Source organism: Felis catus, chromosome E1 (assembly GCF_018350175.1).
Source record: "Felis catus isolate Fca126 chromosome E1, F.catus_Fca126_mat1.0, whole genome shotgun sequence".
NCBI lineage: Eukaryota > Metazoa > Chordata > Mammalia > Carnivora > Felidae > Felis > Felis catus.
The window spans coordinates 47,869,397-47,894,019 of record NC_058381.1 but is presented as its reverse complement, the minus strand read 5'-3'; the positions used below and the strand labels follow the sequence as shown (position 1 = coordinate 47,894,019).

Below are 24,623 nucleotides of genomic sequence, written 5' to 3'. Positions count from 1 at the left end.
GTGTGCTTTCTGTTTGTACTTCATTTTCTTCCACGCTGTTGCACTTCCCAGTTTAACAGGATTCCTCCTCTGAAATCAGTCAGGAACCCAGGCGAGAGTTCGTTCTCAGGCTCCCCAAAGCTCATCGCCTCTCCAGCGCTGGGCTTGCTCCCTGGACCCAAGTGAAAACAATCGCGGTGGGCAGTTGCAAAGACCTTTTCTCCCCCAAAGGTCAAGCCTCGCTTTTGTGCACCTGGCAACCAGAAGCTACCCAGAGTGGCCGGGCGGAGCACCGTGGCACCCAGGGAACACTGGAGAACGGACTCCAAGGGTAGGGGAGTCAGGGAAAAGCCCCCTTTCCCGATCCACCCCAGCGCCGGCCGAGCTCAGCTCCGGGGCAGCCCTGCCGTCTGGCAGGAGCCGGGGAGAGAGAGAGAGAGAGAGAGAGAGAGAGAGAGACATGCTGTTTTGTTTAAATCCTCCACATTCTTTGCCATTTCCCCATTGGCCGGATGGGGCTACCCTCCCCACCGCGGCCGCTGCTGATGTCAGCCTCGCTGGCGCTCGCTCCTCCCGCACCCACCTCCCCGGCCCGAGGCACACTGCAGCTCCGCGCGGACTCTCCGGCTCCGGCGCGGTGGCTGCAAACTCGCGGGCACGCACGGCGCTCGGGGAGCCAAGGGACCCAGGGGAGGGGACGTGCGCGGAAGGCGCCAGCTTCCTCTCGCCCGCCCCTCGCCGCCGCGAGCCCGGGTTGGAGGAACCCCGGGCCCCAGCCCGACAGAGCCGAGCGGCGGCGGCGGCGGCGGCGGCAGCTTCCCTTTTCTCCTGCTGAGAGCCCCGGAGCGCCTCGGGGACCGGCCCTAAAAGAGCAGGAAATCTTGTTTACCGCCCAGGGAGAGGAGCCGATCGAGCCTTTGTCTGGAAAGTCAGCATCTCCAGCTCCGGCTGCAATGTGTTCCTGGTGACATTAGCATTGGCAGACCCGCCGGAGAAGGAGGGGGGGTCGCCAGGTTCATGTCTGCTTTCGGAGGCGGATCGAGCGGGTGACTTTTGTGCATTCGTTTCAATTTTTGGAAATCTCTCTTTTTTCCTCCATTGCCCGCCACCGGGCATGTCCTGATCCGGTGGCCGCTCCTACCGCCCAGGGCTGCCGATCTGAGCGGTTTCCAGCGGGTCTCCCTCCCGCCCGCCCCGATCCCTCCCTGACTTTGCAACACCGCGTACCGGGAGGACCGACCTCGGCGAGGAAGGAGGCGGGGGAGCCCCGAACACTCGGACCCGAACCTTGACATGCTCTCGGGCGGAGAGGAGGAAGCCAGGAGCTGAGCGCAGCGCCGGGACTGCTTCGCCGGCCGGCTCCCGAACGGGGGGCTACGGGCGCCCTGCCCTGCGTCTGGGAGGCAGCCTTGTTGGTCTCGGGGGCGCCCCTCGCTTCCCGCCCCGGGGGCCCGCGGCCGGCAGGACCATGCTGCTGAAGGAGTACCGGATCTGCATGCCGCTCACCGTGGACGAGGTAAGCGCCGCGCCGGCCCGGCCTCGCCCGCTTCGGGGCCCTTCGCCCCGGGGCGCCGCGTACCCCGCTGCCGCCTCCCGGTCGGCGGGTCCTCTGCGGGCCGCAGGGAGACCCTGCTGGAGCATTACCTCCCCAGCGGGGAGGAGGAAGAGAGGGGGTTGCTGTTTCCACTTGTCACCCCAGAGGGGGAGGGCGGCGTTGGGTGGGGCGGTGGACTCCAGGTGGGTTCTTGGGGGGCACCCAGAATCCTGACTGTGGGGGATCGGATGCACCAAAGGGAGTTGGTGCGCCCCTCCCTCCGATTAAGAAAATGAATAAAACAAACCCAAGCGTCGCAAGAGCGCCCTGGTAGCTTGGGGGTCGAGGGGAGGCATCCGGTCCTGTCGTGGGCCCTGGCTCCCCTCCCGCGCTTTGCTGTGTGGCCGGGGTACGGGGGAAGCCTTTGCTCTCGGGATCTCGAGGCCCCGAACCCGTTGGGGGGGAGCACCTCAGAGCCCTACGGGAGTCCTCCTGGGCCCGCACTGCTCGCCCTCGCCGCCGGCCTTGGGCGCCGCTCCCGCCACGCCCGCGCATCGAGGCTCCCAGACCTGGCTTCGACCTTTCGCTAACCGCCTGGCTCGGAAACTTTCTGCGTCTCTTGTTTCTTCAGCGGCGGGGAGCGTGGTCTGCGGGCGAGCCGGGAGCGGCGGGGACTGCGGCGCGGCCACAGGAGGGCGCTCCAGCACGTGGGTGCGGGCCCGGCCCGGGTCTGGGTCCTGCAGCTGCAGGGCGGGCGGGGGCTCGTCCTCCACCCGCCGCTCCGGTTCCATTCTCCAGATCCCCCGAAGCAGCAAGCTCCATCATTCAGGAAATGATGACTCAGTGAGGATTATTCAGGCCCCGGCTTCCCTTTCTTCCCTTCTTCCCCCTCGCCTCCCTACCTTTTTGGTGATTTCACAATTGCTTAGCGCCTGTCCAGGGACATCAAGGAAGCATGAAGCCAATCAGGGAAATTTGAAACTCACCAGTGTGTTTTGGTGTGCCACACCAAAGAAACGGGTGAGCCAAACCGTATTTATATTTAATTACAGAGCATTTAATGTATCAGATGCGTTATTTGAGCCACTACCTTGTGGCGCGGGCTTGGTGCTTTGGGAAAGAAAAGGATATTTAACCGGTAAAGTAAGTGGCTGTGCTCCCGAGGGGCAGGCTTCATCTGTCATCTGGAGCAAGTGTTCAGGCAAGACCCCAGGACAGTCCAAGGCAAGATCAAAGTAGCTCCGGGTTGACAAAACATATATCCCAAGAACACTGGCTGCCAAAGAGAGAGGACAGCCCCCACCGGAATGATGAACCGAGCGTTCTTGCCTGGTGGCGTTTGAGAGAACATTGGAGTAGAGTCTTGAAGGATGGAATCCATGTGGACAGGCAGAGTTTGGAGGGTGCATCCGGAAGGTGTAAATCAAGTGGAGGGAGCAGCACACAGCTGTGGGGGTGGGGAGACAAATGAGTGAATCCGGTTAATCAGAGTGTTTCTAGAAAGAGTTGAGATGTTCCCACCGTGGGCAGCTGAAGCTGGAGCAGGTCCGCCTGGAGGTATGAGAGCTTCTTCATCTCTTCCTAATGACTTTATTTATGGAGAGGAGTTTGGAAGCTAGGGACAGTGTTGGTACTGTGTGAAAGAACCCACAATGCAGGTGATAATTGAAAAAAATAGCCAGTTCTAGAATCTTCTTACTACCTACAAATTTTTTTAAATGCTTATTTGTTTTTGAGAGAGAGAGAGCGAGTGAGCACAAGCCGGGGGAGGGACAGAGGGAGAGAGGGAGACACAGAATCCCAAGCAGGCTCCAGGCTCCCAGCTCTCAGCACAGAGCCTGACGCGGGGCCTGAACCCACAAACTGCAAGATAATGACCTGAGCCGAAATCGGGCGCTCAACCGACTGAGACACGCAGGCACCCCAACGTCTTTTTATTCTCTTTATTCTGTTTGGTTTTATTCCCAGGCTTTCGTGAATGCTCAGGCACACCTCTTACCGCACTTACTTATTTATTTTTGGTGCTGAAATACCCACCGCTTCAGGGTGAAGTAATCACATTTGAATGGTGCAGGCGGAGGCCCTTTCTTAATTGGCAAATGAAATCAGGCTCCGCTTAACAATAAAATGCGTAATTATAATTTACCTAATGTATAATTCATTCAGACTAGCGCATGATTCAGTTACTATAAAAGTTGAATTTTGAAGTTAGTCTTCTACTTGGTTAGGGAAGCTGCAGGACAGTGTATGGATCGATAGAGGGTTTCACACCGATAGGATTCAGATTTTCCGCCAGATGATGGATGAGGAAACTAGGCCCAGCTGGTCGGAGGTTAGATCCCTGGAGTCTGACTCAGTCTCTCTTGTGCTGCGTCCTACCGTCCTTAACATTAAAAACTGGGAAGGAACTGAACGGTACCTTCAAAGAAGCCAGTTACATCGACCTAGGTAGACTCTTAGAAGCCTAACTTTTGCTTCAACACTTCATTTGCTTTGGGCCTGATTCCGTCTACACAGGAATTTGTTCCTAACCAGCAAGGTTAATTAGCGGCGCCCATAGTTTTGAAAATGAGGCAAACGCCCTCAATTTGGAGAGTCAGTGAGAGAACTGAACCAACACTGTCCATTCTTCTTCCCTGGCCTTGTTATCCCCTTTCACTCCCAGTGGAGGGGAGTGTCAGGGGAACTCGTGTGCTAGGATCCACATTTTTGCAGATAAGTAAACAGAGTAATAGAGGTTAAGTATTGTGTGCCAGGTCACGCAACTAATTAATTGCCAAGCCGCAACCAGAGCCATGGCAAAACCCATTGTTTTTCTTTATGCTGCCCTTTGCCTGTTCCTGGTATTTAATGCGGAAAAAGGAAAAAAAAAACAAACACTTTTCTTGAAAACCGATAACATTGCCTCTGTCAACTAAATGAAAAATCAAAGACCTTTTGAATTGTTCTAGAGGGTACTAGATTCTACTATTTCTCTAAACCTTATTTTAACTCATGAAATGTTCCCTAGTTCCAGGAAAGAGGAAAAGCATTGGGAGGTAAAGAAAATAAAGCTGAACCACGGTCTAGATCAGAGTGTTGGTGTTTTGTTTTTTTAGACAATTTCGGATTAAAGGGTTTTAAGATCCTAATTAACATCCCATGCATCAATTTTATTTCATTATTTTTTTAATTAAAAAATTTTTAAATGTTTATGTATTTTTGAGAGAGAGAGAGAGCGTGAGTGTGTGAGCAGGGAAGGGGCAGAGAGAGAGGGAGACCCAGAATCTGAAGCAGGCTCCAGGCTCTGAGCTGTCAGCACAGAGCCCGACCCGGGGCTCGAACCCACGGGCTGTGAGACCGTGACCTGAGCCTGACCCTTCACTGACTGAGCCACCCAGGTGCCCCTCATGGGTTAATTTTAATAAAAGACTTCACTGGAATAGTTTCCTCATTTATGTTTAGTGTCGTCTCTGAACTGGATATATATATTCCCCTCCACTGGAAAGTTCTAAACAGGAAAGGTTCCCGAGGGCTGATAGTTGATTTCAAAGAGACAGTTGTCACTGTCTTCCTTTGGAACATTTGGTGATGTAGATTCTTTAATTTTAGAAGGGCTGGTAGAGATCTTCTGTAGTTGAGCCATTTCATTCCGTGGAGAAGACTACGGTTGTAGAAGGTCCATCTCGTAGCTAAGGGCAGGGTCTAGGCCAGAACCCGGGTCTTGTGATTTCCGGTGCACAGCTGTTTTACTGTTGGCCAGCGGTTCTCCCACTTTTCCTTCTCTGGGGGCTTCCTCGTTGGAAGGAAATATTATCCCTCAGCCTGTTTACAAAAGCAGGGCCACTAGAGAAGTCTAAGTAGTCTCTAGTTGAAGGTGGGTCGAAGACGCTGACCTTCTGTCTACTTAGGGGACATTAAGTCAGCTGACCAGAAGGATGGCCAGGGGCTCCATTTGAGGCTGATTTAGTATAACTCATCTACTGCTTTTCCTTAGATTGTGTATTTATTTGGGGTGGCTTTGGGATGTGTGGCTCAATGGAGCTCATGGTGGAGTTCAAGGCCCCTTCCCCACAAGTTTCTCTTTGCTGCTGCCAGCATCCCAGACTCCACCTTCCTTGGACTCCTTGCAGCGGTCTGAAGATCACCTCCCCCCTGCCAGGTTCTTGCCCGTAAGATCAGCATCATCAAGAGTGAATGAAGCACATCCTAATATTATCTAAGGCAGGACCCCTTTTATTTTCATTGCTTGCTCTGGTGTTTTAACAGTTCCTGTTCTGACTGCATTAACGTTAATGGGAGCACTTTAAGGGACTTATTTGTGGTCCTTAGGGATTTGTTGCACAATGAAAGATAGAAACACTCCCCTCCCCTCCAAGAAGAGAAGAAAGAGAAAGAAAGAAAGGAAAGAAAAACAACTTTTTAAATACAGAATATTATTTTGTTCTTTGCCCTGGCCAGGAGCCAGTGCACTTTATCCAGGCTCCCCTGGGTCCCGGGAGAATTTTCTTGCGCACATTTCTGAGAACAGATTTGGGATTGGGGTAGTGCCGGCTCTGGAATGACCTAAATGGAGATTCCAAAATGCCCAATAATGCTCCTTAAATCTGTTCTAAACGATTTTCATGAAATGCGTCTGCAAATATTGGAGCACAAATTCTTTAAGGAAAGGGAGTTTAAGTTTAATGCCGGCATTGACACTGTATGTTGTACAAAGCGATACCCTGAATATAAAGAATAAAGCCTCCTTGGGTTAATCTCACCTCTCCCGGGGTTCCTCATAAACATAATTTTGAAAAGGTTTTTAAGAACAAGCACTATTTTGACTCCCCCCCCCCCCCCCCGCCGGACTCTCAGCCTAGTTGGGAGGGACCAAGGCCAGGGTCATGAGTTTGGTTTCTGAGTGATCATGGTGGCTTCTCTTGCCTGTCCCACAGTCGGAGAAGCACGTTCTGCATGCTGCCCAGCTGTCTTGCAAAGAAAGGTCCCTTGCCTTGCTGGTTGGGAGCGGCACCTGGGCGGGTTAATGGATAAGTGCAAACCTTTCACCACTAATGGAACTGACAAGGAGCAGATGTTGACCTCCTGGCTGGTCAGTGAAATTGACTTTCGTGTGCGAAGGACACTGCCATTTCCCCTGTGATTTGGGAGCACGAAACAGATGCTGGGGCTTGGGGGAAAAAAAAAGGACATTATTGTTAACAAAACCTTAGTTAAAAGCAGGTGGTAATTAACTTTTGCTTTTCATTACAAAAGGATCGAGTGAGTCCCTAAGGCTCTTGAAAATCTACTTAAAAACCCTGTGTCTGATTAAATGAGTAATACTGATATTCAAAGAAAAGCAAGTCGCCTTCATTTCAGAAAAGCTCTTGTTTCAGGGGAACGGAGAATACTATTTTTTGTAAGCAGTTTTGAGAAAATTAATATATTTTCAACACTCAATCTCTTTAAGATCCACCGTGACCTACCCTCCCTCCCCCCCCAACTCTTTGCCCCAGAATGGCAATGTGGAAAGTGTGTGTAAGGGGAAAAGTGTTCACAAAGTTCTTCTTCTTCTTCTTCTTTTTTTTAAATATAAAATTGTGTGCACAGTGACAGGCAGTAAACGTGTTTTTCAGGGGCAGTGATTACTGGAAAAGTACGTCGAGGTTCATTGCTTTAGCCGCCTGAGTGAGGGCGCAGGTGACCTGGTTGTGGTCTGTGTGGGCTTTGGCCTGCTTTCAGTAGCCTGGAGGTTTATACGGTCAAGTAACTTGGGAAACTTTTTTGGAAACTAGCTAACACTTCTGCCCCTGTTTGGAGAAAACGACAGATATAGAAATCAGCTGATTTGTAGCAAGAAGTCAGGAAGGTTTTATATATCTTTTGTAAATTCAGCCCACTGGGAGAGGAAAAGGAGAATTTCAGATTATTGTAGATTGCCAGCTGCCCGCCCTCCCTGTCGCCTGCTGGCAGAGGGGAATTTTGTGGTATTCCCAAGTGGAGATTTTCTTTTCTTTCTTTCTTTTTTTTTTTTTTTTTTTGGTAGGCTACATGGCAGATGAGGCTCTAGTGAGTTACAGATATAAAAACTGGAGGGGCGCCTGGGTGGCTCAGTTGGCTGAGCGTCTGACTCTTGATTTCGGCTCAGGTCAGGATCTCACCGCTTGGGAGATCGAGCCCCGCCCCCGTTGGGCTCTGTGCTGACAGCGTGGAGCCTGCTTGGGATTCTCTCTCTCTCTCCCTCTCTCTCTCTACCCACCCCTGCTCCGCGCTCTCTCTCTCTCTCAAAATGAATAAGTAAACATTAAAAAAAAAATATTTGGAAGTTTACAGCAAACTTGTGGGTTTCTAAGTGGAAGTGTCCCCTCTTTAGAGATGTCTTTTCCTGAGCACTCCATCTAAAATGGCTTTCTCCTATTATTATCTCTGAACTTAATTTGTTTCCTTTCAGAGCATTTATCATAATCTGTGCTTATCTCTTTGTTTCCTCGTACGGCGTTCATTTCCACCATCATCTTTTCAGCATGAAATCCACATGGGAAGATGCTGAACATAGTTTAACTTACTTTTCTTTCATACTACGTCTTTGACACCCAGTGTGTATTTTCTGTTTGGCGGCACGTGTCAGTTCCCACCAGCCGTGGTTGGTGGCTGCCATTCGGGACAGGGCGCCTCTAAATGCTTAAACCTCTGGTCTGGCACGTAGTAAGTGCTTAATGCACGGATGGGAAGAAGCAGGGATAAGGGATCAGGAAAGCTGATCGCATTGTCCTCCTTCACATTGTTTACACTTTTTTCCACTTAGGTTTTATGCCACCTGAAAAGTTTGCAAGCTAGAGATTCTTTTATATTAAAAAACATCTTCATTGTAAGACTCCTCAGCCATACCCTACCCCTGAGAAGCTTGAGGCCAGTCTTTCCTGGGAGTTAACATAGTCATTTTGCTTCCCTCCTAACTTCTGGAGGAGAGTACTCGGTTTCTATTACTCTGTAACAAGTTATCACAAACTCAGTGGCTCAAAACAATACCCATTTATTACTTCAGCCTCTGTAGGCCTGAAGTCTGGGGATGGCGTGGCTGGATTCTCTGTTCAGGGCCTCGCAGAGTTGCGATTAAGGTGTCCGGCAGGCTGCATTTCCTTCAGGAGCTTGGTGTCTCTTCAAAGCTTGTGTGGTTATTGACAGGACTCAGTTCCTCACTGTTGTAGGACCAAGATCCACCCTCCCTGCCCCGCACCCCCCCCCCCCCCAGCCCCACCATTTTTTTTTTTTTTTTTTTTTTTTTGCCAGCCATCAGCTAGGGGCCAGCTCCTAGAGGCCACCTGCTATTTCCTGTGACCTGGCCTTCTCCACAACTTGGCAGTTTGCCCCTTCAAGTCCAAGAGGAGAGCATCTGCTGCGACTCTGAATCTCTCTGATGTGTTATCTCTGACCTTCAGACTCTTTTTCAAAAAGCCTGGCCTGATGAGGTCAGGCCCACCCACATTCAAGGGGGAAGGAATTAACAGATAAACAGGGTGTGCACGCCAGGGAGCAGGAATCTTGGGGGGCCTTTCTGCCTACCACAGGGAGAATAGCTGGATTGACAGCATCTATTAGAGGAGAGGAGAAGTAGTTATTTCTTGTACCTAACTTGGTGCTCTGGATGGCACGAAAGTGTTCATATCACAAATGTGTTTTGGACTCTGTATGTCGGGTGCTAGGCCAGGTGCTAGGATGGAGCAGCAAACGCGGCAGACGTGGTTCCTGTCCTCCTAAAGCTTCCAGTCTAGAGGCCATGAGAGAAGTTTTGCTGCCATTTTAAAATAGATTATGACCGTGGTTGCAGAACTCTGTGTAACTAGATTAAAAACCATTGAGTAGGTATATAAAATACATCTCAAAACTTTTTTTTTAAATTTTTTTTAATGTTTATTTATTTTTGAGACAGAGACAGAGCATGAACAGGGGAGGGTCAGAGAGAGAAGGAGGCACAGAATCTGAAACAGGCTCCAGGCTCCGAGCTGTCAGCACAGAGCCCGACGCGGGGTTCGAACTCACGGACTGTGAGATCCTGACCTGAGCCAAAGTCGGCCGCTTAATTAACCGACTGAGCCACCCAGGCGCCCCTAAAACTTTTTTTTCTAGTTTTTTAATTTGTTTTTGAGAGAGAGAGAGAGCGAGCGAGAGTGAGACAGAGTGTGAGCAGGGGAGGGGCAGAGAGAGAGTGGGAGACACAGACTCTGAAGGAGGCTCCGGGCCCTGAGCTGTCAGCACAGGGCCCGATGTGGGGCTCGAACTTACAAGACCATGAGATCATGACCTGAGCTGAAGTTGGACGCTTAACCGACTGAGCCACCCAGGCACCCCTCAATAAAACTGGTTTTAAAAACTTTAGGTGGCTATGGATTTTTTTTTTTTTTCTCAGCAGAATAGACATCTGTGTTTAGAGAAAGAACCACTGACAGAAGGTGCTGAATTTGAATTATCAGTATACTGAAAAGTTGTGGGTCCCTGTCCTCAAGGAGATGGCTCTAGTCATCCTGAATTTAGCTAGCTTTCCGAAGGAGGTTGTTCCTGTCTGCAGCAGTGTGGGCAGAAAATCTGCCAGATTTGGACCAGAATGACCGCAATTTAGGTCAGAACTTGATACTTAGGGGAAAGAAGCAGTCCAGCTTGAATAGCTGCCTTAAGGCCAACCGTAGGGCTTTGGAGTACTGGGGAACCTTCACTGACCGATTTCACAACCCTCGGGAGTACCTGCCCCCCACTTCCCACCCCAAGGGGACAGGCTGGTGGCCATCATGGGTGGAAGGAACAGTACCTGGGGACCTTTCTGCTATAGCTCTAAGTGCATTTCTCTCCTCTTTTTTTTTTTTTTTTCCAACTCTTTTCCCCACTTTATTTAGTTTGAGAGAGAGAGCACACATAAGCAGGAGAGGGGCAGAGAGAAAGAGAGAGTCTCAAGCAGGCTCTGTGCTCAGCGCAGAGCCCAAGGTGGGGCTCAGTCCCACGACTCTGGGATCATGACCCGGGCCAAAATCAAGAGCCTGATGCTTAACCAACTGAGCCACCCAGGAACCCCGCATTTCTCTGCTTTCTATGCACGTTGAATGAGAAGTATATGTGTTAGCCGAATGAATCCTAGAAAACACATTCTGGAGGAGATGGTCCTACATGGGAGTTGAATCTTCTGCCTTACTCATCTCAGACAGATGTCCTGAAGCCTTCCCATCACTGGTTTTATCGCAAAGGAGGCTTACTGACTATTTAAAATCTGTCCCAGGGTGCCTGGTTGGCTCCGTCGGTGGAGCATACGGCTCTTGATCTCAGAGTTGTGAGTTAGAGCCCCATGTTGGGTGTGGAGATTACTTAAAAATAAATCTTAAAATAAAAACAAAAATCTGTCTCAACAATCTCCGTCTGGGATGGCAAGATCGTACCACACTAGGCTGGGCAAATCTCCCGGGATGCCAGACTGCCCCACTGCATAGGACACAAGGTCTTGGCCATTGACTTCACCCATGTCACAGGAAGGAGTCTAGCCCTCCCCCCCCCCCACCTCCCGCCCCTCGACTTTCTGGCAGACTGCCCGAACAGCATTATCCAATGCTGTTTGTTGATACAGAAACACGAAAGCCAGCGCTCACCGAGGGTTTTGACATCAAGTACTAAAGTGACTCATTCTTTCATTTCCCAGCCCTCTGACAAAAGGGGGCCTGCTCTTGAAACTCCTTTTCAGACTTTAGTGGAAGTCGACTCGTAATCTAAACAAGTACCTAAGTTCTTGATCCAGTTTTTCTAATGACTCTGCACTTCTTCTTTTATGTCTCTCTTTTTGCTCCTTTTAAGTTTCAAGACCTTCTAGATTCTTCTTGTTCCTGAGCAAAGAAAAAAAAAAAATCATCCTTTAATTTCTTTGGATTATATCTGACAATCTTTAGGGTGTTGTTTCTTTCCCAGAATGAATCACCTAGAGAAGTAAGATTGGTCTAACAAATGTAATTTGATGACAGCCTATAATAATGTTGTTTAAGCACCTAATCTAAGCAGCTAATCTCCAAACACTGGTCCCCGCCCCATGTCATCTACGCATACACCTCTCCCCCCATTGAAGTCTCATTATATTTGCTGTAGTAAGGCCAGATCCAGGTGTTTCTAAGCACTAATTTGTGTATTTTTACACCCCAGATAACTAATCTGTGTTTATTTAGAAGAAAATTTAAGGGCACCTGGGTGGCTCAGTCATTGGAGCGTGCAACTCGATCTTGGGGTTGTGAGTTCAAGCCCCACCTTGGGTGTAGAGGTTACTTAAAAATAATATCTTAAAGGGGCGCCTGGGTGGCTCGGTCGGTTGAGCGTCCGACTTCGGCTCAGGTCATGATCTCATGGTCCGTGAGTTCGAGCCCCGCGTCGGGCTCTGTGCCGACAGCTCAGAGCCTGGAGCCTGCTTCTGATTCTGTGTCTCCCTGTCTCTCTGACCCTCCCCCGTTCATGCTCTGTCTCTCTCTGTCTCAAAAATAAATAAACATTAAAAAAAAAATTAAAAATAAAATCTTAAAAAAAAAGAAAAAAATTAACCAGGGAATGAGAAGTCCCTATTAACTTGGATAAAATTAAGTTGTTGAAAACCTCAAATTCACTGGATCTTATTTGCTGGATTGTTTGTATTCCTCAGAGCGCTCCCATATTGTATAGTTTTTTGTGTTTTTTTTTTTAACTTTTTTTTTAATGCTTATTTTTGACAGAGAGAGACAGGGACAGAGCATGAGCCGGGGAGGGGCAGAGAGAGGGAGACGCAGAATCCGAAGCAGGCTCCAGGCTCCGAGCTGTCAGCACAGAGCCCGACGTGGGGCTCGGACCCACGAACCGTGAGATCACGACCTGAGCCGAAGTCGGACGTTCAATGGACTGAGCCACCCAGGCATCCCAGTATTTTATAGTTTTAACTCCTGTAGTCAGATTTATTTATTGGTTTTGTTTTTTGTTTTGTGTGTATGTGTGTGTGGTTGGGGGGGATTTATTTATTGTTAACATAGCGAAGCTTCACTTGTCACTCTGGCAAAAATGTTTCCAACTCGTGTAGACAGTTTACAGAGACAGTGATACCTGCTCATCTGAGCTATCTTACAGAAACTGTGGAAGTTCCTTGCCCTGCCTCTCTTGATCACAGCATCCAGAAGCTAGGTACTTACCCTGTGTCACGAGGTCATGGTTGAGTGTAGTCTCACAGTAACCTTGCTCTTATGTACACGATAAAATAGCATTGTACGCCTCAGCAATGCATCCCACGAAACATGCTTTTTGGAAAGTGTTTTAAAATTTGGTTTCTGTTTTTATAGCTTGGACTGATAGCAGTCACATTGTACAGGCGAAGGAGAGAGAGAAATTACATGTGTTGAGTGCCTTTCGGTTTTATTTAGTCTTCATAATGGTCCTGTGAGTTAGATGTTATCATCCCACTTTCCAGATGGATCATGGGTACTTGCATGGCTGGTCAGTGGTGGGTCTGTATCCACACCTGGGCTGATCAGACAGCAGAGCCCAAGCTCTTTGTTCTACCCAGCTCTGCTCTGCCTTCCCTACAATCTGGAAGCTGGAAAGAACGAGGAAAGGTTATCCAGTTCCATCAGACAGAGAGGCAGATAGGCACACACACACACACACACACACACACACACACTCTCACACACACACGAATCTTCAAGATTGGAGAACTTATTGAGGATTATCAAAGGAAATGTTTGGCGGGGGGGGGGGTGGAAGTGGGGGGGGCAGGTAGGTAGTTCTTCCATCCCAGTTAAGCTAAGAGCATGGTCCGTAAGTTTTATCTTCCATTGAATGATCCATTTTACCCAAGTATTAAACCAAGTGACAGTCCTCTGTTTAACTTTGAGAAATGAATCATGTTCCTTTGAAAATACCTTTTGTGGTTCATGCTCTAAAAAGAGAACCACCCCTACACTTTTGGAAATTATTCCTTTTAATGGGTGTAAAAGCCTTTGGCTTTCACAGACCTCATCAGCAGAGATGTTCGCTGATGAGCACCAGTGACTTTGTCAAAATTAGTATCAGGAAATAATGATGGGAACAGACAAGTGACACCATGTTTTGGGCACATTTAGTTGAAAACTTAAAAGACTCTTCACAGGCAGGTAGGTAAGCAAATTGGAGGATCTGAAAATGATCAAAATGTGCTATTCAAAGTTGTGTATTTACCTCTTGCTGCTGAGTTAGCTGCTCCTTGGAAACTTCTGGCTCCCCTTTACTAGCATTGCCTCCAGAGGCAGTTTACAACCCACACTCACAAATTAATGTTGTTCTTTTAAAGTCACACCTCATGCAGACCTAAAATTTTTTAACTTGATAATTATTTTGAAAATGGAGCTGTCACATTTTTTTTTCCAAATTAAAAATTATCCTCAAGAGACATTTACCATTATCAAAAATGTGTTTTGAAGAAACCCGAACAAACCTGCCCCTACCAAGTTTCACAGTGGCGATTCAGAGACGTTTTGCTCTGTCTCGGCACTGTTGAAATGAAGGGGTACATAATCTAAAATGAACTATTTGTGGGGCGCCTGGGTGGCGCAGTCGGTTAAGCGTCCGACTTCAGCCGGGTCACGATCTCGCGGTCCGTGAGTTCGAGCCCCGCGTCGGGCTCTGGGCTGATGGCTCAGAGCCTGGAGCCTGTTTCCGATTCTGTGTCTCCCTCTCTCTCTGCCCCTCCCCCGTTCATGCTCTGTCTCTCTCTGTCCCAAAAATTAATAAACGTTGAAAAAAAAATTTTTTTAAATGAACTATTTGAGGGACACCTGGGTGGTTCAGTCGGTTAAGCGTCCGACTTCAGCTCCGGTCATGATCTCACGGATCGTGGGTCCGAGCCCCGCGTCGGGCTCTGTGCTGACAGCTCGGAGCCTGGAGCCTGCTCCGGATTCTGCGTCTCCCCCCCTCTCTTCCCCTTCCCTACTTACGATCGGTCTCTCTCCTTCAAAAATGAATAAACATTTAAAACAGATTTTTAAATGAACTATTTGAAGGGGTCCACTCGTAGTTGGATGTGTACATTCTGGTCATTTTTTAAATTGTGGTAAGATACATATAACACAAAATTTGCCGTCTTAGCCAGTTTTTAAGTGTAGGGTTCAGTGGCATTGAGTGCATTTGTGTCGTTGGGCAACCATCACCACCATCCATGCACTGAACTCTCTGTGTCTTGCAGAACTGAAACTCTATACCCAGGAAAAAAGAAATCTCCACTCCACCTTCCTGCAGCACCTGAGAATCAGCATTCTACTTTCTTTCCATATACATTTACTACTCTGGGTATCTGCTCAGTTTGTTTAAAAAATTTTTTTTAATGTTTATTTTTGAGAAAGAGAGAGAGTGCGAGGGTGGAGAGACGCAGAGAGAGGGAGACACAGAATCCAAAGCAGGCTCCAGGCCCTGAGCTGTCAGCACAAGCTTGACGCGCGGGGCTCCCAACTCGTGAGCTGTGAGATCGTGATCTGAGCCGGAGTAGGATACTTAACCAACTGAGCCACCCAGGCGCCCGTTTGGTTGTTTCTTAAAGTATTGCTTGTATTACTTTATCATTAAACTCATACGCCATTTCCGAAAACATACCTAATAAAAGCTAAATTAATGGGATCTAACGAAATAGAATTTTTTCCCCTGAATTTTGCCTTCTTTCAAGGAAGAAAAACTACAAAATGGGTTCATATCCATACTCTGGGTGACATTAATGACTCAGTGACCTCTACCTTTGTAGCAACAGCTGAAGTGGTTGGCAGCTTAAATTCAGGGCTACTACTCTATTGTCACGCAACAGAAAAAGGGCATTTTGTTCAGAATCCTTACTAAGGCAGGAAAAAAGTACCAGTGCATTCTGGAAGCATTTCAAAGAAACAGGATTGGCACTGAAAAATGTTCTTCTGTTAAAGCAGAAGACAGAGTATTTGATTAATGATAATGCTTTATTCCTGTTCCAGGTGGAAATAGACATTAATTGGACCCTTTTTCTGAATAAAGAAATACAGTTGACTTTTTTTTTTTTTTGATTTTGTAAATGTTTAATGCAGGAGAAAAAAATAATTTGTCAGTATGATGGCTTATTAAGAAATTAACTTTGGGGGCGCCTGGCTGGCTCTGTTGGTTAAGAGCCTGTGATTCTTGATCTTGGGGTTGTAGGTTGGGGTCCCACCTTGGGGTGGAGAGATTACTTAAAAATAAAACTTTTTTTTTTTAAACATTTGTTTATTATTGAGAGACAGAGAGAGACAGAACATGAGCACGGGAGGGGCTGAGATATGGGGAGACACAGAATCTGAAGCAGGCTCCAAGCTCTGAGCTGTTGGCACAGAGCCTGACAACGGGGTTTGAACCCACAAACCGCGAGATCATGACCTGAGCCGAATTCGGATGCTTAACTGACTGAGCCACCCAGGCGCCCCTAAAAATAAAACTCTTGAAAAATATAAATTAACGTTGTAATCATTTTCATTCTTGTTAATTCTCTTCGTGATGTCTGCACATAGTTTTCAACTCACTAGCCAACAACTTGGATTTCGTTAGATTGTATAGGATGATGGACTTGGACTTGGACTTGGATGATGGCTCAAGGACTTGTTTTACTGTACCCAAGCAGGGAGGGGGATGTAATGAGATGTTTGTCCTCAGTTTGCATTCTGTCTCAGAAGCACTTTCCAGTGTGCCTCAGCAGCTTACAGGCATATTCAGCCTCTAATGCACCTGAAATACAAAACCACAGAAAACAACACTCTTGTTAAACTAGTAATTAGCGATTAAACAAAATAGAGAAATAATTTTGGGTGGATGTTTGAGAAAGGTAAATTTGTAACCACCTACTTGTCTTGACAGATAGTTGGGAAGCTAGGGGTTATCACTAACTACTTGAGCCTGTGGGCATGTCCTCTGTCTGAAATGTGAGTTTCCTATGGTCACTGCCTCCATTGGAAACATTCTGCGGAGTTCGTCCTCATCCAGAATAACGATGATGCTGGTGTTGATGAAGAGTGAATGTGACCCTTAGTATCACCTCACACGGACGTTCATTGGGGAGTATTTCAGCCTCCGTAAAAGGGACGTGGTGGATAAAGGTGGTTTTCTTCCTACTTAGCAAGTGCTGTGAAAATAGTCTTTTTGCTCAGTGAGACAGGCTTAAAGATGTGAAATGTAGTTATTTAATCCTCCCCTCGCAAAGTGCAAAGAGTTTGATAACTGGAATTGCATTTAATCATTGGGGTACAGATTGTACCGTGCATGCTAGAAACCCAAACCCTGTTCTGTTGAAGGCCGTGATGAATGCTCATTTTTTTTTTTTTAAATATATTACGTTTTCACTGCTCATAAAGAGGCATCATGTCCAAAATGAAAAAACCTCTAGATTCAGGATTTAATAGCTCACCTCTTTCGGATCGTGGTTCACAGCAACTTGGACACAGCTGAGTGTAATTATGTTTTTCAGCAGTGTGACTTATGGTGCTGCGGATAGGGGCGCACTTAGAGACTTCTTGCCAAGATCCAGTTGAAAAGGAGCTTGGTGGTTGTTTTTTTTAAAGAAAAAAAAAAAAGTAATTAGGCTATTAGTTGCCCAAATGGAATAATCCCCTTAAGCCTTTTCAAGAAAAACATTTCCAAAAGGGTCAGGTGTATTTAAAATTAGTCATTATTTACATAGGTGCCTAGCCTTTTATCCATGCTTGCCTAGGAGTTGTTTCTTTTAAAAAAGATGTTGGTTGGGGGCACCTGGGTGGCTCAGTTGGTTACAGGTCCGACCTCGGCTCGGGTCATGATCTCACAGTTCGTGGGTTCAAGCCCCCAGTCGGGTTTTGTGCTGACCGCTCAGAGCCTGGAGCCTGCTTTGGATTCTGTGTCTCCTTCTCTCTCTCTCTGCTCCTCTCCCACTCATGCTCTGTCTCTCACTCTTTCAAAAATAAATAAACATTAAAAAAAAAGTGTAAAAAGATGTTGGTTACCGTGTGTCAGAAACCACCTTATTTTTTCAAGGGGTTCAGTACTGGTTCTTAGAGCAAAAGCAGCCATCTTCTGGGTGCTGGGCATCCCAGAAGCTATATTGGAGATCTATTTTTCATCAGCAGAATGGCTCCTTTCAGGGTTCTGGCCTTCAGACAGCCTTTTCCGTGCACCTGGAGGAGGAACTGCCCAAGGGCCTTACCGGCCTCTGTTTTTGAGGAAAGTTGAGAACAAAGTGAAAAGAGGCCAGGAGTCAGGGGAGGGAAGTGGTGGCCAGGGCTAATGGACTGTGGTTTGGGGCTGGAGTCCAGGCCTGTATTGCTGACTCCTGGGCTCAGGATCCTCCCCTGAATGGAGCCTACTCGCCCTGAAGCGGACTCCACACCGAGTTGCCACCACCCCCAGATCCCCCCTCTGGCTCACCTTTTGGGTGTGTCTCATCTTTAAGCTGGATGATCCGCTTTCTTTCTGCTTTTGTTGGATCTTTTTGAATTGCAGATCAGCCACACCTTACAATGTTCACGTTTTAAGTCCTGGAAATTTGCTCCACCTCGCATGCACACCGAGTTAGCATCCCTGAAAAAAAGGCATAATTACTTTCAAACAGATTTTCCTTTCATTTTTCTCCACCCTTTCCTTTAATTAAGCACCTTTGCGTTTTATCTCCTTGAACCCAAAGTACGTATGTTGCTCTATGTTCTGGGTTGCTGGTTTAGGGCGGTGCAGTATATCGAGGAGTAGGAACAAGAATGTAGAACAAGTTGAGTCCTTCCTGGGTGATAGTCATGAGTTGATTTAGGAAGACTCGGAATTTCCTGTACCTCCGTTTCCCCTACTGGTAAATGCCTCTCTGTTTTACTTCCATCAGGGGCTGATCATAGGAGATAGGGAGCTTCCTTGGCAAATGTTAAGTACTGATGATTGTCCATCAGTGGGTGCCGCGTGAGTTCCTGGTGATGCAGTCCCTGAGCTATGCAGGAAATGATACTGTCTCACATTTTAAATACCTTAATATTAGGGGACCATACAGTGCAATAGACATTTTGGAGCCTACTTTCCAAATGGTCCATGGGAAGGAAACCTAAGGTATCCATGGGATCTGACTTTGCCCAGTGGAAATGTTATGTCATAGTAACACATGTTTAAGGATTAGTTTATTTCCAAGCATGCGGGGGCTATAAATTGCTTCTTAAAATTTTACTCTCCAGCACCGTGATGTTTATGTTGCTATGGTGTCAGGATTGACACTCTTGCTTGAGTGTCAGGATTGTCATTGAAAATAGATAGGCCAAAATAACAGCTTAACAGGTGGTTGTGCTTTGTGATGTTTGTAAAACCATTTTGTGAAGAGGTCCAGTACAAGTAAATCACACAACTGTGCCCTTTACTGCATTTTATATCTTACCCATGCTTGCCTTCTTCTTCTTCTTCTTCTTCTTCTTCTTCTTCTTCTTCTAACACATGCCTCCCTTTTTAATTTTATATATAGATTTCCCTTCTCTTTCCAGCGGTGCTATGCCAGTTTCCTGTAGTAACACAAGGTTTCAGCTCATTTTATTTAGTGGTGAATGTCCTTTCCTTATTTGTGTAACCGGAGCCCTCCTCCTAAAAATAACCCTTCTTTGCCTAACGTGACTCTTTTTATAGCCGATGCACTCTTTATTTAAATGGAAGACCTCTTTTTAATGTGCCATTTACATACACACACGCATGTATTATATTTCATATCCATAAATACCTATTATGTATGTATTTCCTTGTGAGGTGTAATCCTTAGTGAATTTGGTAGGAGTTGTTTCCAATGACCTATCGTTAAGCGTTCACCCGCCGTTAAATGACAGTTTTCTTTCTTTTTAGATAAAATCATAGAACCCTACCGTTAAAACCGTTCAGCTTCCTGCCCACTGTAAGAATCTTTCCTACAATGATCTTGCACGGTGATCATCTTGCCTTTTAGCCTAAATACCAGCATGGCACGGTCGCTCACTCTTCTGCGGTATGACCCCAAAAGCCATGATTGTCCTATGATTGTCCGCTCGTGATCGTCTTTTCATTTGTTTCATTGACGTCTGCCTCCCCGGAACTTTCATGGTCGTCACTCATTTCCCCCTCTATAATGACACAGATACGAGACACTTCCACATGCTGGCTCTTGAAGTATTTTAAAGAAAACTCGAATGCCCTTTGGTTTTCTCTTCTGCTGGCTTTAACATCCACAGTTCTGTCAATGACTCACCTTACAAAATGGTTTCCAGATGCCCTCACCCTTCCCGTGGTTCTCCTTTGTCATTGGCATTTAATTTTTTTTTTTTTTTAACATTTTATTTATTTTTGAGACGGAGAGAGACAGAGCATGAACGGGGAAGGGGCAGAGAGAGAGGGAGACACAGAATCAGAAGCAGGCTCCAGGCTCTGAGCCATCAGCCCAGAGCCTGACGCGGGGCTCGAACTCATGGACCGCGAGATCGTGACCTGAGCCGAAGTCGGATGCTTAACCGATTGAGCCACCTACGCGCCCCTGTCATTGGCATTTAAAAAATACTGACCACAATGCTCTAGAGCAAGAGTCAGCAAACTTTCTGTAAAGGCCCAGAGGGACACACTGTAGACCTGCCATCACATCCCTATCACAACAAATCACCCCTGGCCTGTAACACAAAAAAGCAGGCGAAGGCAGTTCTGTAAATGCATGGGCATGGCTCTGTTCTGATGACATTTTATTTGTTTATGGGTACTGAAATTTGAATTTCGTATAATGTTCGCACTTGACAAGGTATTATTCTAATTCTAATTTAATTCAACCATTGAAAAACACAAAACCCATATGTAGCTCAAGGGCCATACAAAAACAGGCATGGGCCGGGTTTGGTCCAAGATCTGGGAGGACCCGGGCTGAAAACAAGGGGAACTGTTACTTCAGCACCTAAGGCTTTGTGGATGCTTTAGCGTTAGCCGTTGCCATTTTCAGAAGCTGCGTTCAACTGCTGGTTGCTGGGGCGCCTGGGTGGCTCAGTCGGTTACGCCTCCAACTTTGGCCCAGGTCCTGATCTCACAGTTCCGTGAGTTCGAGCCCCGCGTCGGGCTCTGTGCTGACAGCTCAGAGCCTGGAGCCTGCTTCCGATTCTGTGTCTCCCTCTCTCTCTGCCCCTCCCCTGCTCACACTCTGTGTCTCTTTCTCTCTCTCTGTCAAAACACAAACAAAACTGCTGGCTGCTTCTGACATGGTGATCAGCTCCCTTAAGCCTCCTGGCAAAGCTCAGTCTCTCTACCCGGAGCCTGTAAGATCTACAAAAATGTCACCTTATAGCAACAACGGTCATTACCAAATGTCACCTTATAGCAACAACGGTCATTACCATAGGACTTTGAAATGTAAATGTGATGGATGCTGTCTGCTGATTTCAAGTTGGACAAAATGTTTTTTGATTCTTGCTTCTGTTATTTACTGTGTTGGTGAATTCTCTTAGCTTAGTGGCAGATGTAATGAGCATGCCTTTCTGTCTTTATCCAAGCCACCAACTTTTCGGTAGCATCCAAATCACAAAATATAGCTCGTAATTGCTTACCTCAGTTGCAGAAACCAATAGGCATTTGGGTATAAAAATAAAGCCCTCCATTCTATTTTCATAAGCTTAAGAATGGATTATTCTCTACTTCCTCATTAGTTTTAATTTTTAAAAAATGGTCCTCATTAGATTTTGTGAAACGGTTTTGTGAAACTGTTTAACTAAGATTATAATTTAGCATTGCGGAGGAGAAAATTTAGTAAATGGTGAAGCCAGTTTTTTTTTTAAGTGTATAAACATTTAATTAAAATTATATGTTTGTTTATGTGGGCATTTCCTTAGCAAGGCTTTGCTTTCATAGGGGAAGGGGAAAGCACAGTAGGCCAACATTTGTGGAACATTCAAGTGTACCAGGACCACTGTGTTTTTTATTAATATTTATTTATTTTTTGAGAGTCAGAGAGAGACAGAACATGAGCAGGGGAGGTGCAGAGAGAGGGAGACACAGAATCGGAAGCAGGCTCCAGGCTCTGAGCTGTCAGCACAGAGCCCGATGCGGGGCTCGAACCCACGAACTGTGAGATGATGACCCGAGCGAAGTCAGTCGCCCAACCGACCACTATGTTAATTGTCTCATTTTATCCTTACAAGTCAGTGTCCAAGGTGGATCCTATTATCTTCATTTTACAGATACGGAAATCGAGGCTCACAGGATTTGCTAAAGTCACTCAGAGAGTCAATGGCAGAACTAGATTCAAACCCAGGGGTCTTTGACTACAAATTCCATTTGCTTTCTCCCCCTACACCATTGCTTTCTACAGCCAGAGAAGTTGACATTTGTTCATTAGCAAGTTAATTGCATCAGCACAGACCATTGATCCTAAAATGGATATACTGTATATTCCTGAGGTATTTACTCAAATGGACATATTTTGCAAGGTATGTCCTAGAAACAGTATAAAATGAGAAAATTGCCCTCCTTCATAGAAAGAGAGTGATCAAGTTAAAACTATTTGCATTTGCCATTCTTTGGTAAAACTGGGAACATAGATACAATTGTGGATTACCTTAAAGCTATTATAAGTCTTGAGGGAAACCTTGATTGTTTTTAGAAAGCTTCTATATTTATCTAGACTCTATCTTGCAACAAGGCACTTCAAGATGCCATTATATGAATATTCAAAAACTAATAGAGCCTAGATGAGAATGTGTGATAATCTAAAGATATTTAAATCAGGGCTTTAAAAATACATTACTTCAAGTGAAAAGGGAAGTCTCGTAAACAAATTTTTTATAATTCACTATGCATTCTAATTCCACTTCTGAGTCTTTAAAAGCAGATTTATAGAAGGGGGATGAAACAAATTTTCCGAATGAAAATTCGGAGCTCTGAAAATAAAATGTATTTAATATTTTAATTGTCAACAGCTTGCCATTTTTTTCTGTTAAATTTCTGTGTTGAGATATAATTCACGTATCATAATATTGAGATACAATTCACCTATCATAAAATTCACTTTTAGTTTTTTATTTAAAATGTTTTTTCTAATTATTTTATTTATTATTTATTTTTTAATTTAAAAGTTTTAACGTTTACTTAATTATTTTGAGAGAGAGAGAGAGAGCACAAACAGGGGAGGGGCAGAGAGAAGGGGAGAGAGAGAATCCCAGCAGGCCCTGCGCTGTCAACGCAGAGTCCGACGCGGGGCTTGAACTCACGAACCGTGAGTCAGACGCTCAACCGACTGAGCCACCCAGGCACCCTTAGAATTCACTCTTATAAATAAGTGTACAGGTCAGTGGTTTTAGTATATTTACAAGGTTGTGCAACCATCACCGCTATCTAATTCCAGAACATTGTTTTTCATGTTTATTTATTTATTTTGAGAGAGAGAGAGCATGCAAGTGAGGGAGGGGCAGAGAGAGCGGGAGGGAGAGAATCCAAGCAGGCTCTGCACTGGGCTTGATCTCACGAACCATGAAATAATGACCTGAGCTGAAATCAAGAGTCGGATGCTTAACCAACTGAACCACCCATGCGCCCGTAATTCCAGAACATTTTCATTGCCCCCCAAAAGCCCATACGCCCATTGGCAGTCACTCCCTATTAGCCCTTTTCCCCAGCCCTTGGCAACCAAAGTCTACTTTCTATCTTTATGAATTTGCATAATCTGGACATTTCATATAAATGGAATCATGCCATATACGGCCTTCTGTGCCTGGCGTCTTTCCCTTCGCGTAATGTTTTCAGGGTTCATCCATGTTGTAGCATGAATCAGTGCTTCATTCCTTTTTATGGCCGAATAATATTCCGTTGTATGGATCTACCACATTTTGTTTGTATCCAGTCATCAGTGGATGGACATTTGGATTGTTCCCACTTTTTTGGCTGTTGTCGAATAATGCTATGAACATTCATGTGCAAGCTTTTTTTGGACACTGGCTTTCAAATCTTTTGGATCTATATACCTCTTGGTGAAATTGTTGGTCCTGTGGAAATTCTGTTTAACTTCCTGAGGAATCACCAAACCGTTTCGCACAGTGGATGGCACTGTTTTACATTTTCACCAGCCGCGTATGAGGGCTCCAGTGTCTCCACCACCTCACTAACACTGTTTATTTTCTGTCTTTTTTATTCTAGGCATCCTCATGAGTGTGAAGGACCATCTTATTGTGGTTTCAATTTGTATTTCCTTAATGACTAATACTGCTGAGCATCTTTTTCACGTGCTTAGTGGGCTGTTTATAAATCTTGGGAGAAAGTTCTGTTCCAGTTACGTATCTGTTTATCGTTGGGTTGAAGAGTGCCTGTATTCTGGATGTTAGACCTTATCAGATACATAATTCGCAGATTATTTCCGCCCATTGTGGGGGTTGTCTTTTTTAGTTTCTGGATAATGTCCTTCGAAGCACAAGCACTTTAAATTTTGATGAAGTCCAATGTATCTATTTTCTTTTTTTTTTTTTTTTTTTTTTTTTTTTTTTTTTCAATGTATCTATTTTCACTTTGGCTCTTTTCGCTCTCTGTGTCCTAAGAAACCATTCCCTAATCCAAGGTCACAAAGATTTACACTTAAGGTTTCTTCTAAGAGTTTTATAGTTTCAGTTCTTACATTTAGGTCTTTGGTCCGTTTTTTGAGTTAATTTTGTATATGGTGTGAGGTAGTGATCCAAATTCATTCTGTTGCACGTGGCTTTCCATTTGTCCCACCACCATGTGTTGGAAAAGATTGTTTTTCCCCACTGTATTGCAGAACTTGCTCTTTCTCCCTCAACATTTTGATCCTGAGATTGATGCATATAACTATCATTCATTCATTTTTATGGCTGTGTAGTATACTTAAAAAGTTTTATTTATTTAAGCAGTCTCTTAAAAAATTTTTTAAAAAAAATTTTTTTTTCAACGTTTATTTATTTTTGGGACAGAGAGAGACAGAGCATGAACGGGGGAGGGGCAGAGAGAGAGGGAGACACAGAATCGGAAACAGGCTCCAGGCTCCGAGCCATCAGCCCAGAGCCCGACGCGGGGCTCGAACTCACGGACCGCGAGATCGTGACCTGGCTGAAGTCGGACGCTTAACCGACTGCGCCACCCAGGCGCCCCTTAAAATTTTTTTTTAATGTATATTTATGAAAAACAATTTTTTCATGTTTATTTTTGAGAGAGA

The 24,623-nt window shown here is 45.9% G+C and overlaps 1 protein-coding gene across 7 annotated transcripts in view; it reads left to right on the top strand.

The window, feature by feature from the left end:
* Window positions 1–24,623, top strand: part of PITPNC1 (phosphatidylinositol transfer protein cytoplasmic 1) — a 275,970-nt gene that overhangs the window by 9,943 nt on the left and 241,404 nt on the right. Inside the window, exon 1 of one of the 7 annotated variants that reach the window (XM_019818126.3) lies at window positions 456–1,495. The exons of the other annotated variants lie outside the window; for them this stretch is intronic. Within the exon in view, the coding sequence (XP_019673685.1) occupies window positions 1,448–1,495 (48 nt within the window). The 5' untranslated portion in view covers window positions 456–1,447. Of the gene's footprint in view, window positions 1–455; window positions 1,496–24,623 lie in introns of those variants that run through there. 7 annotated transcript variants of the gene reach the window in all.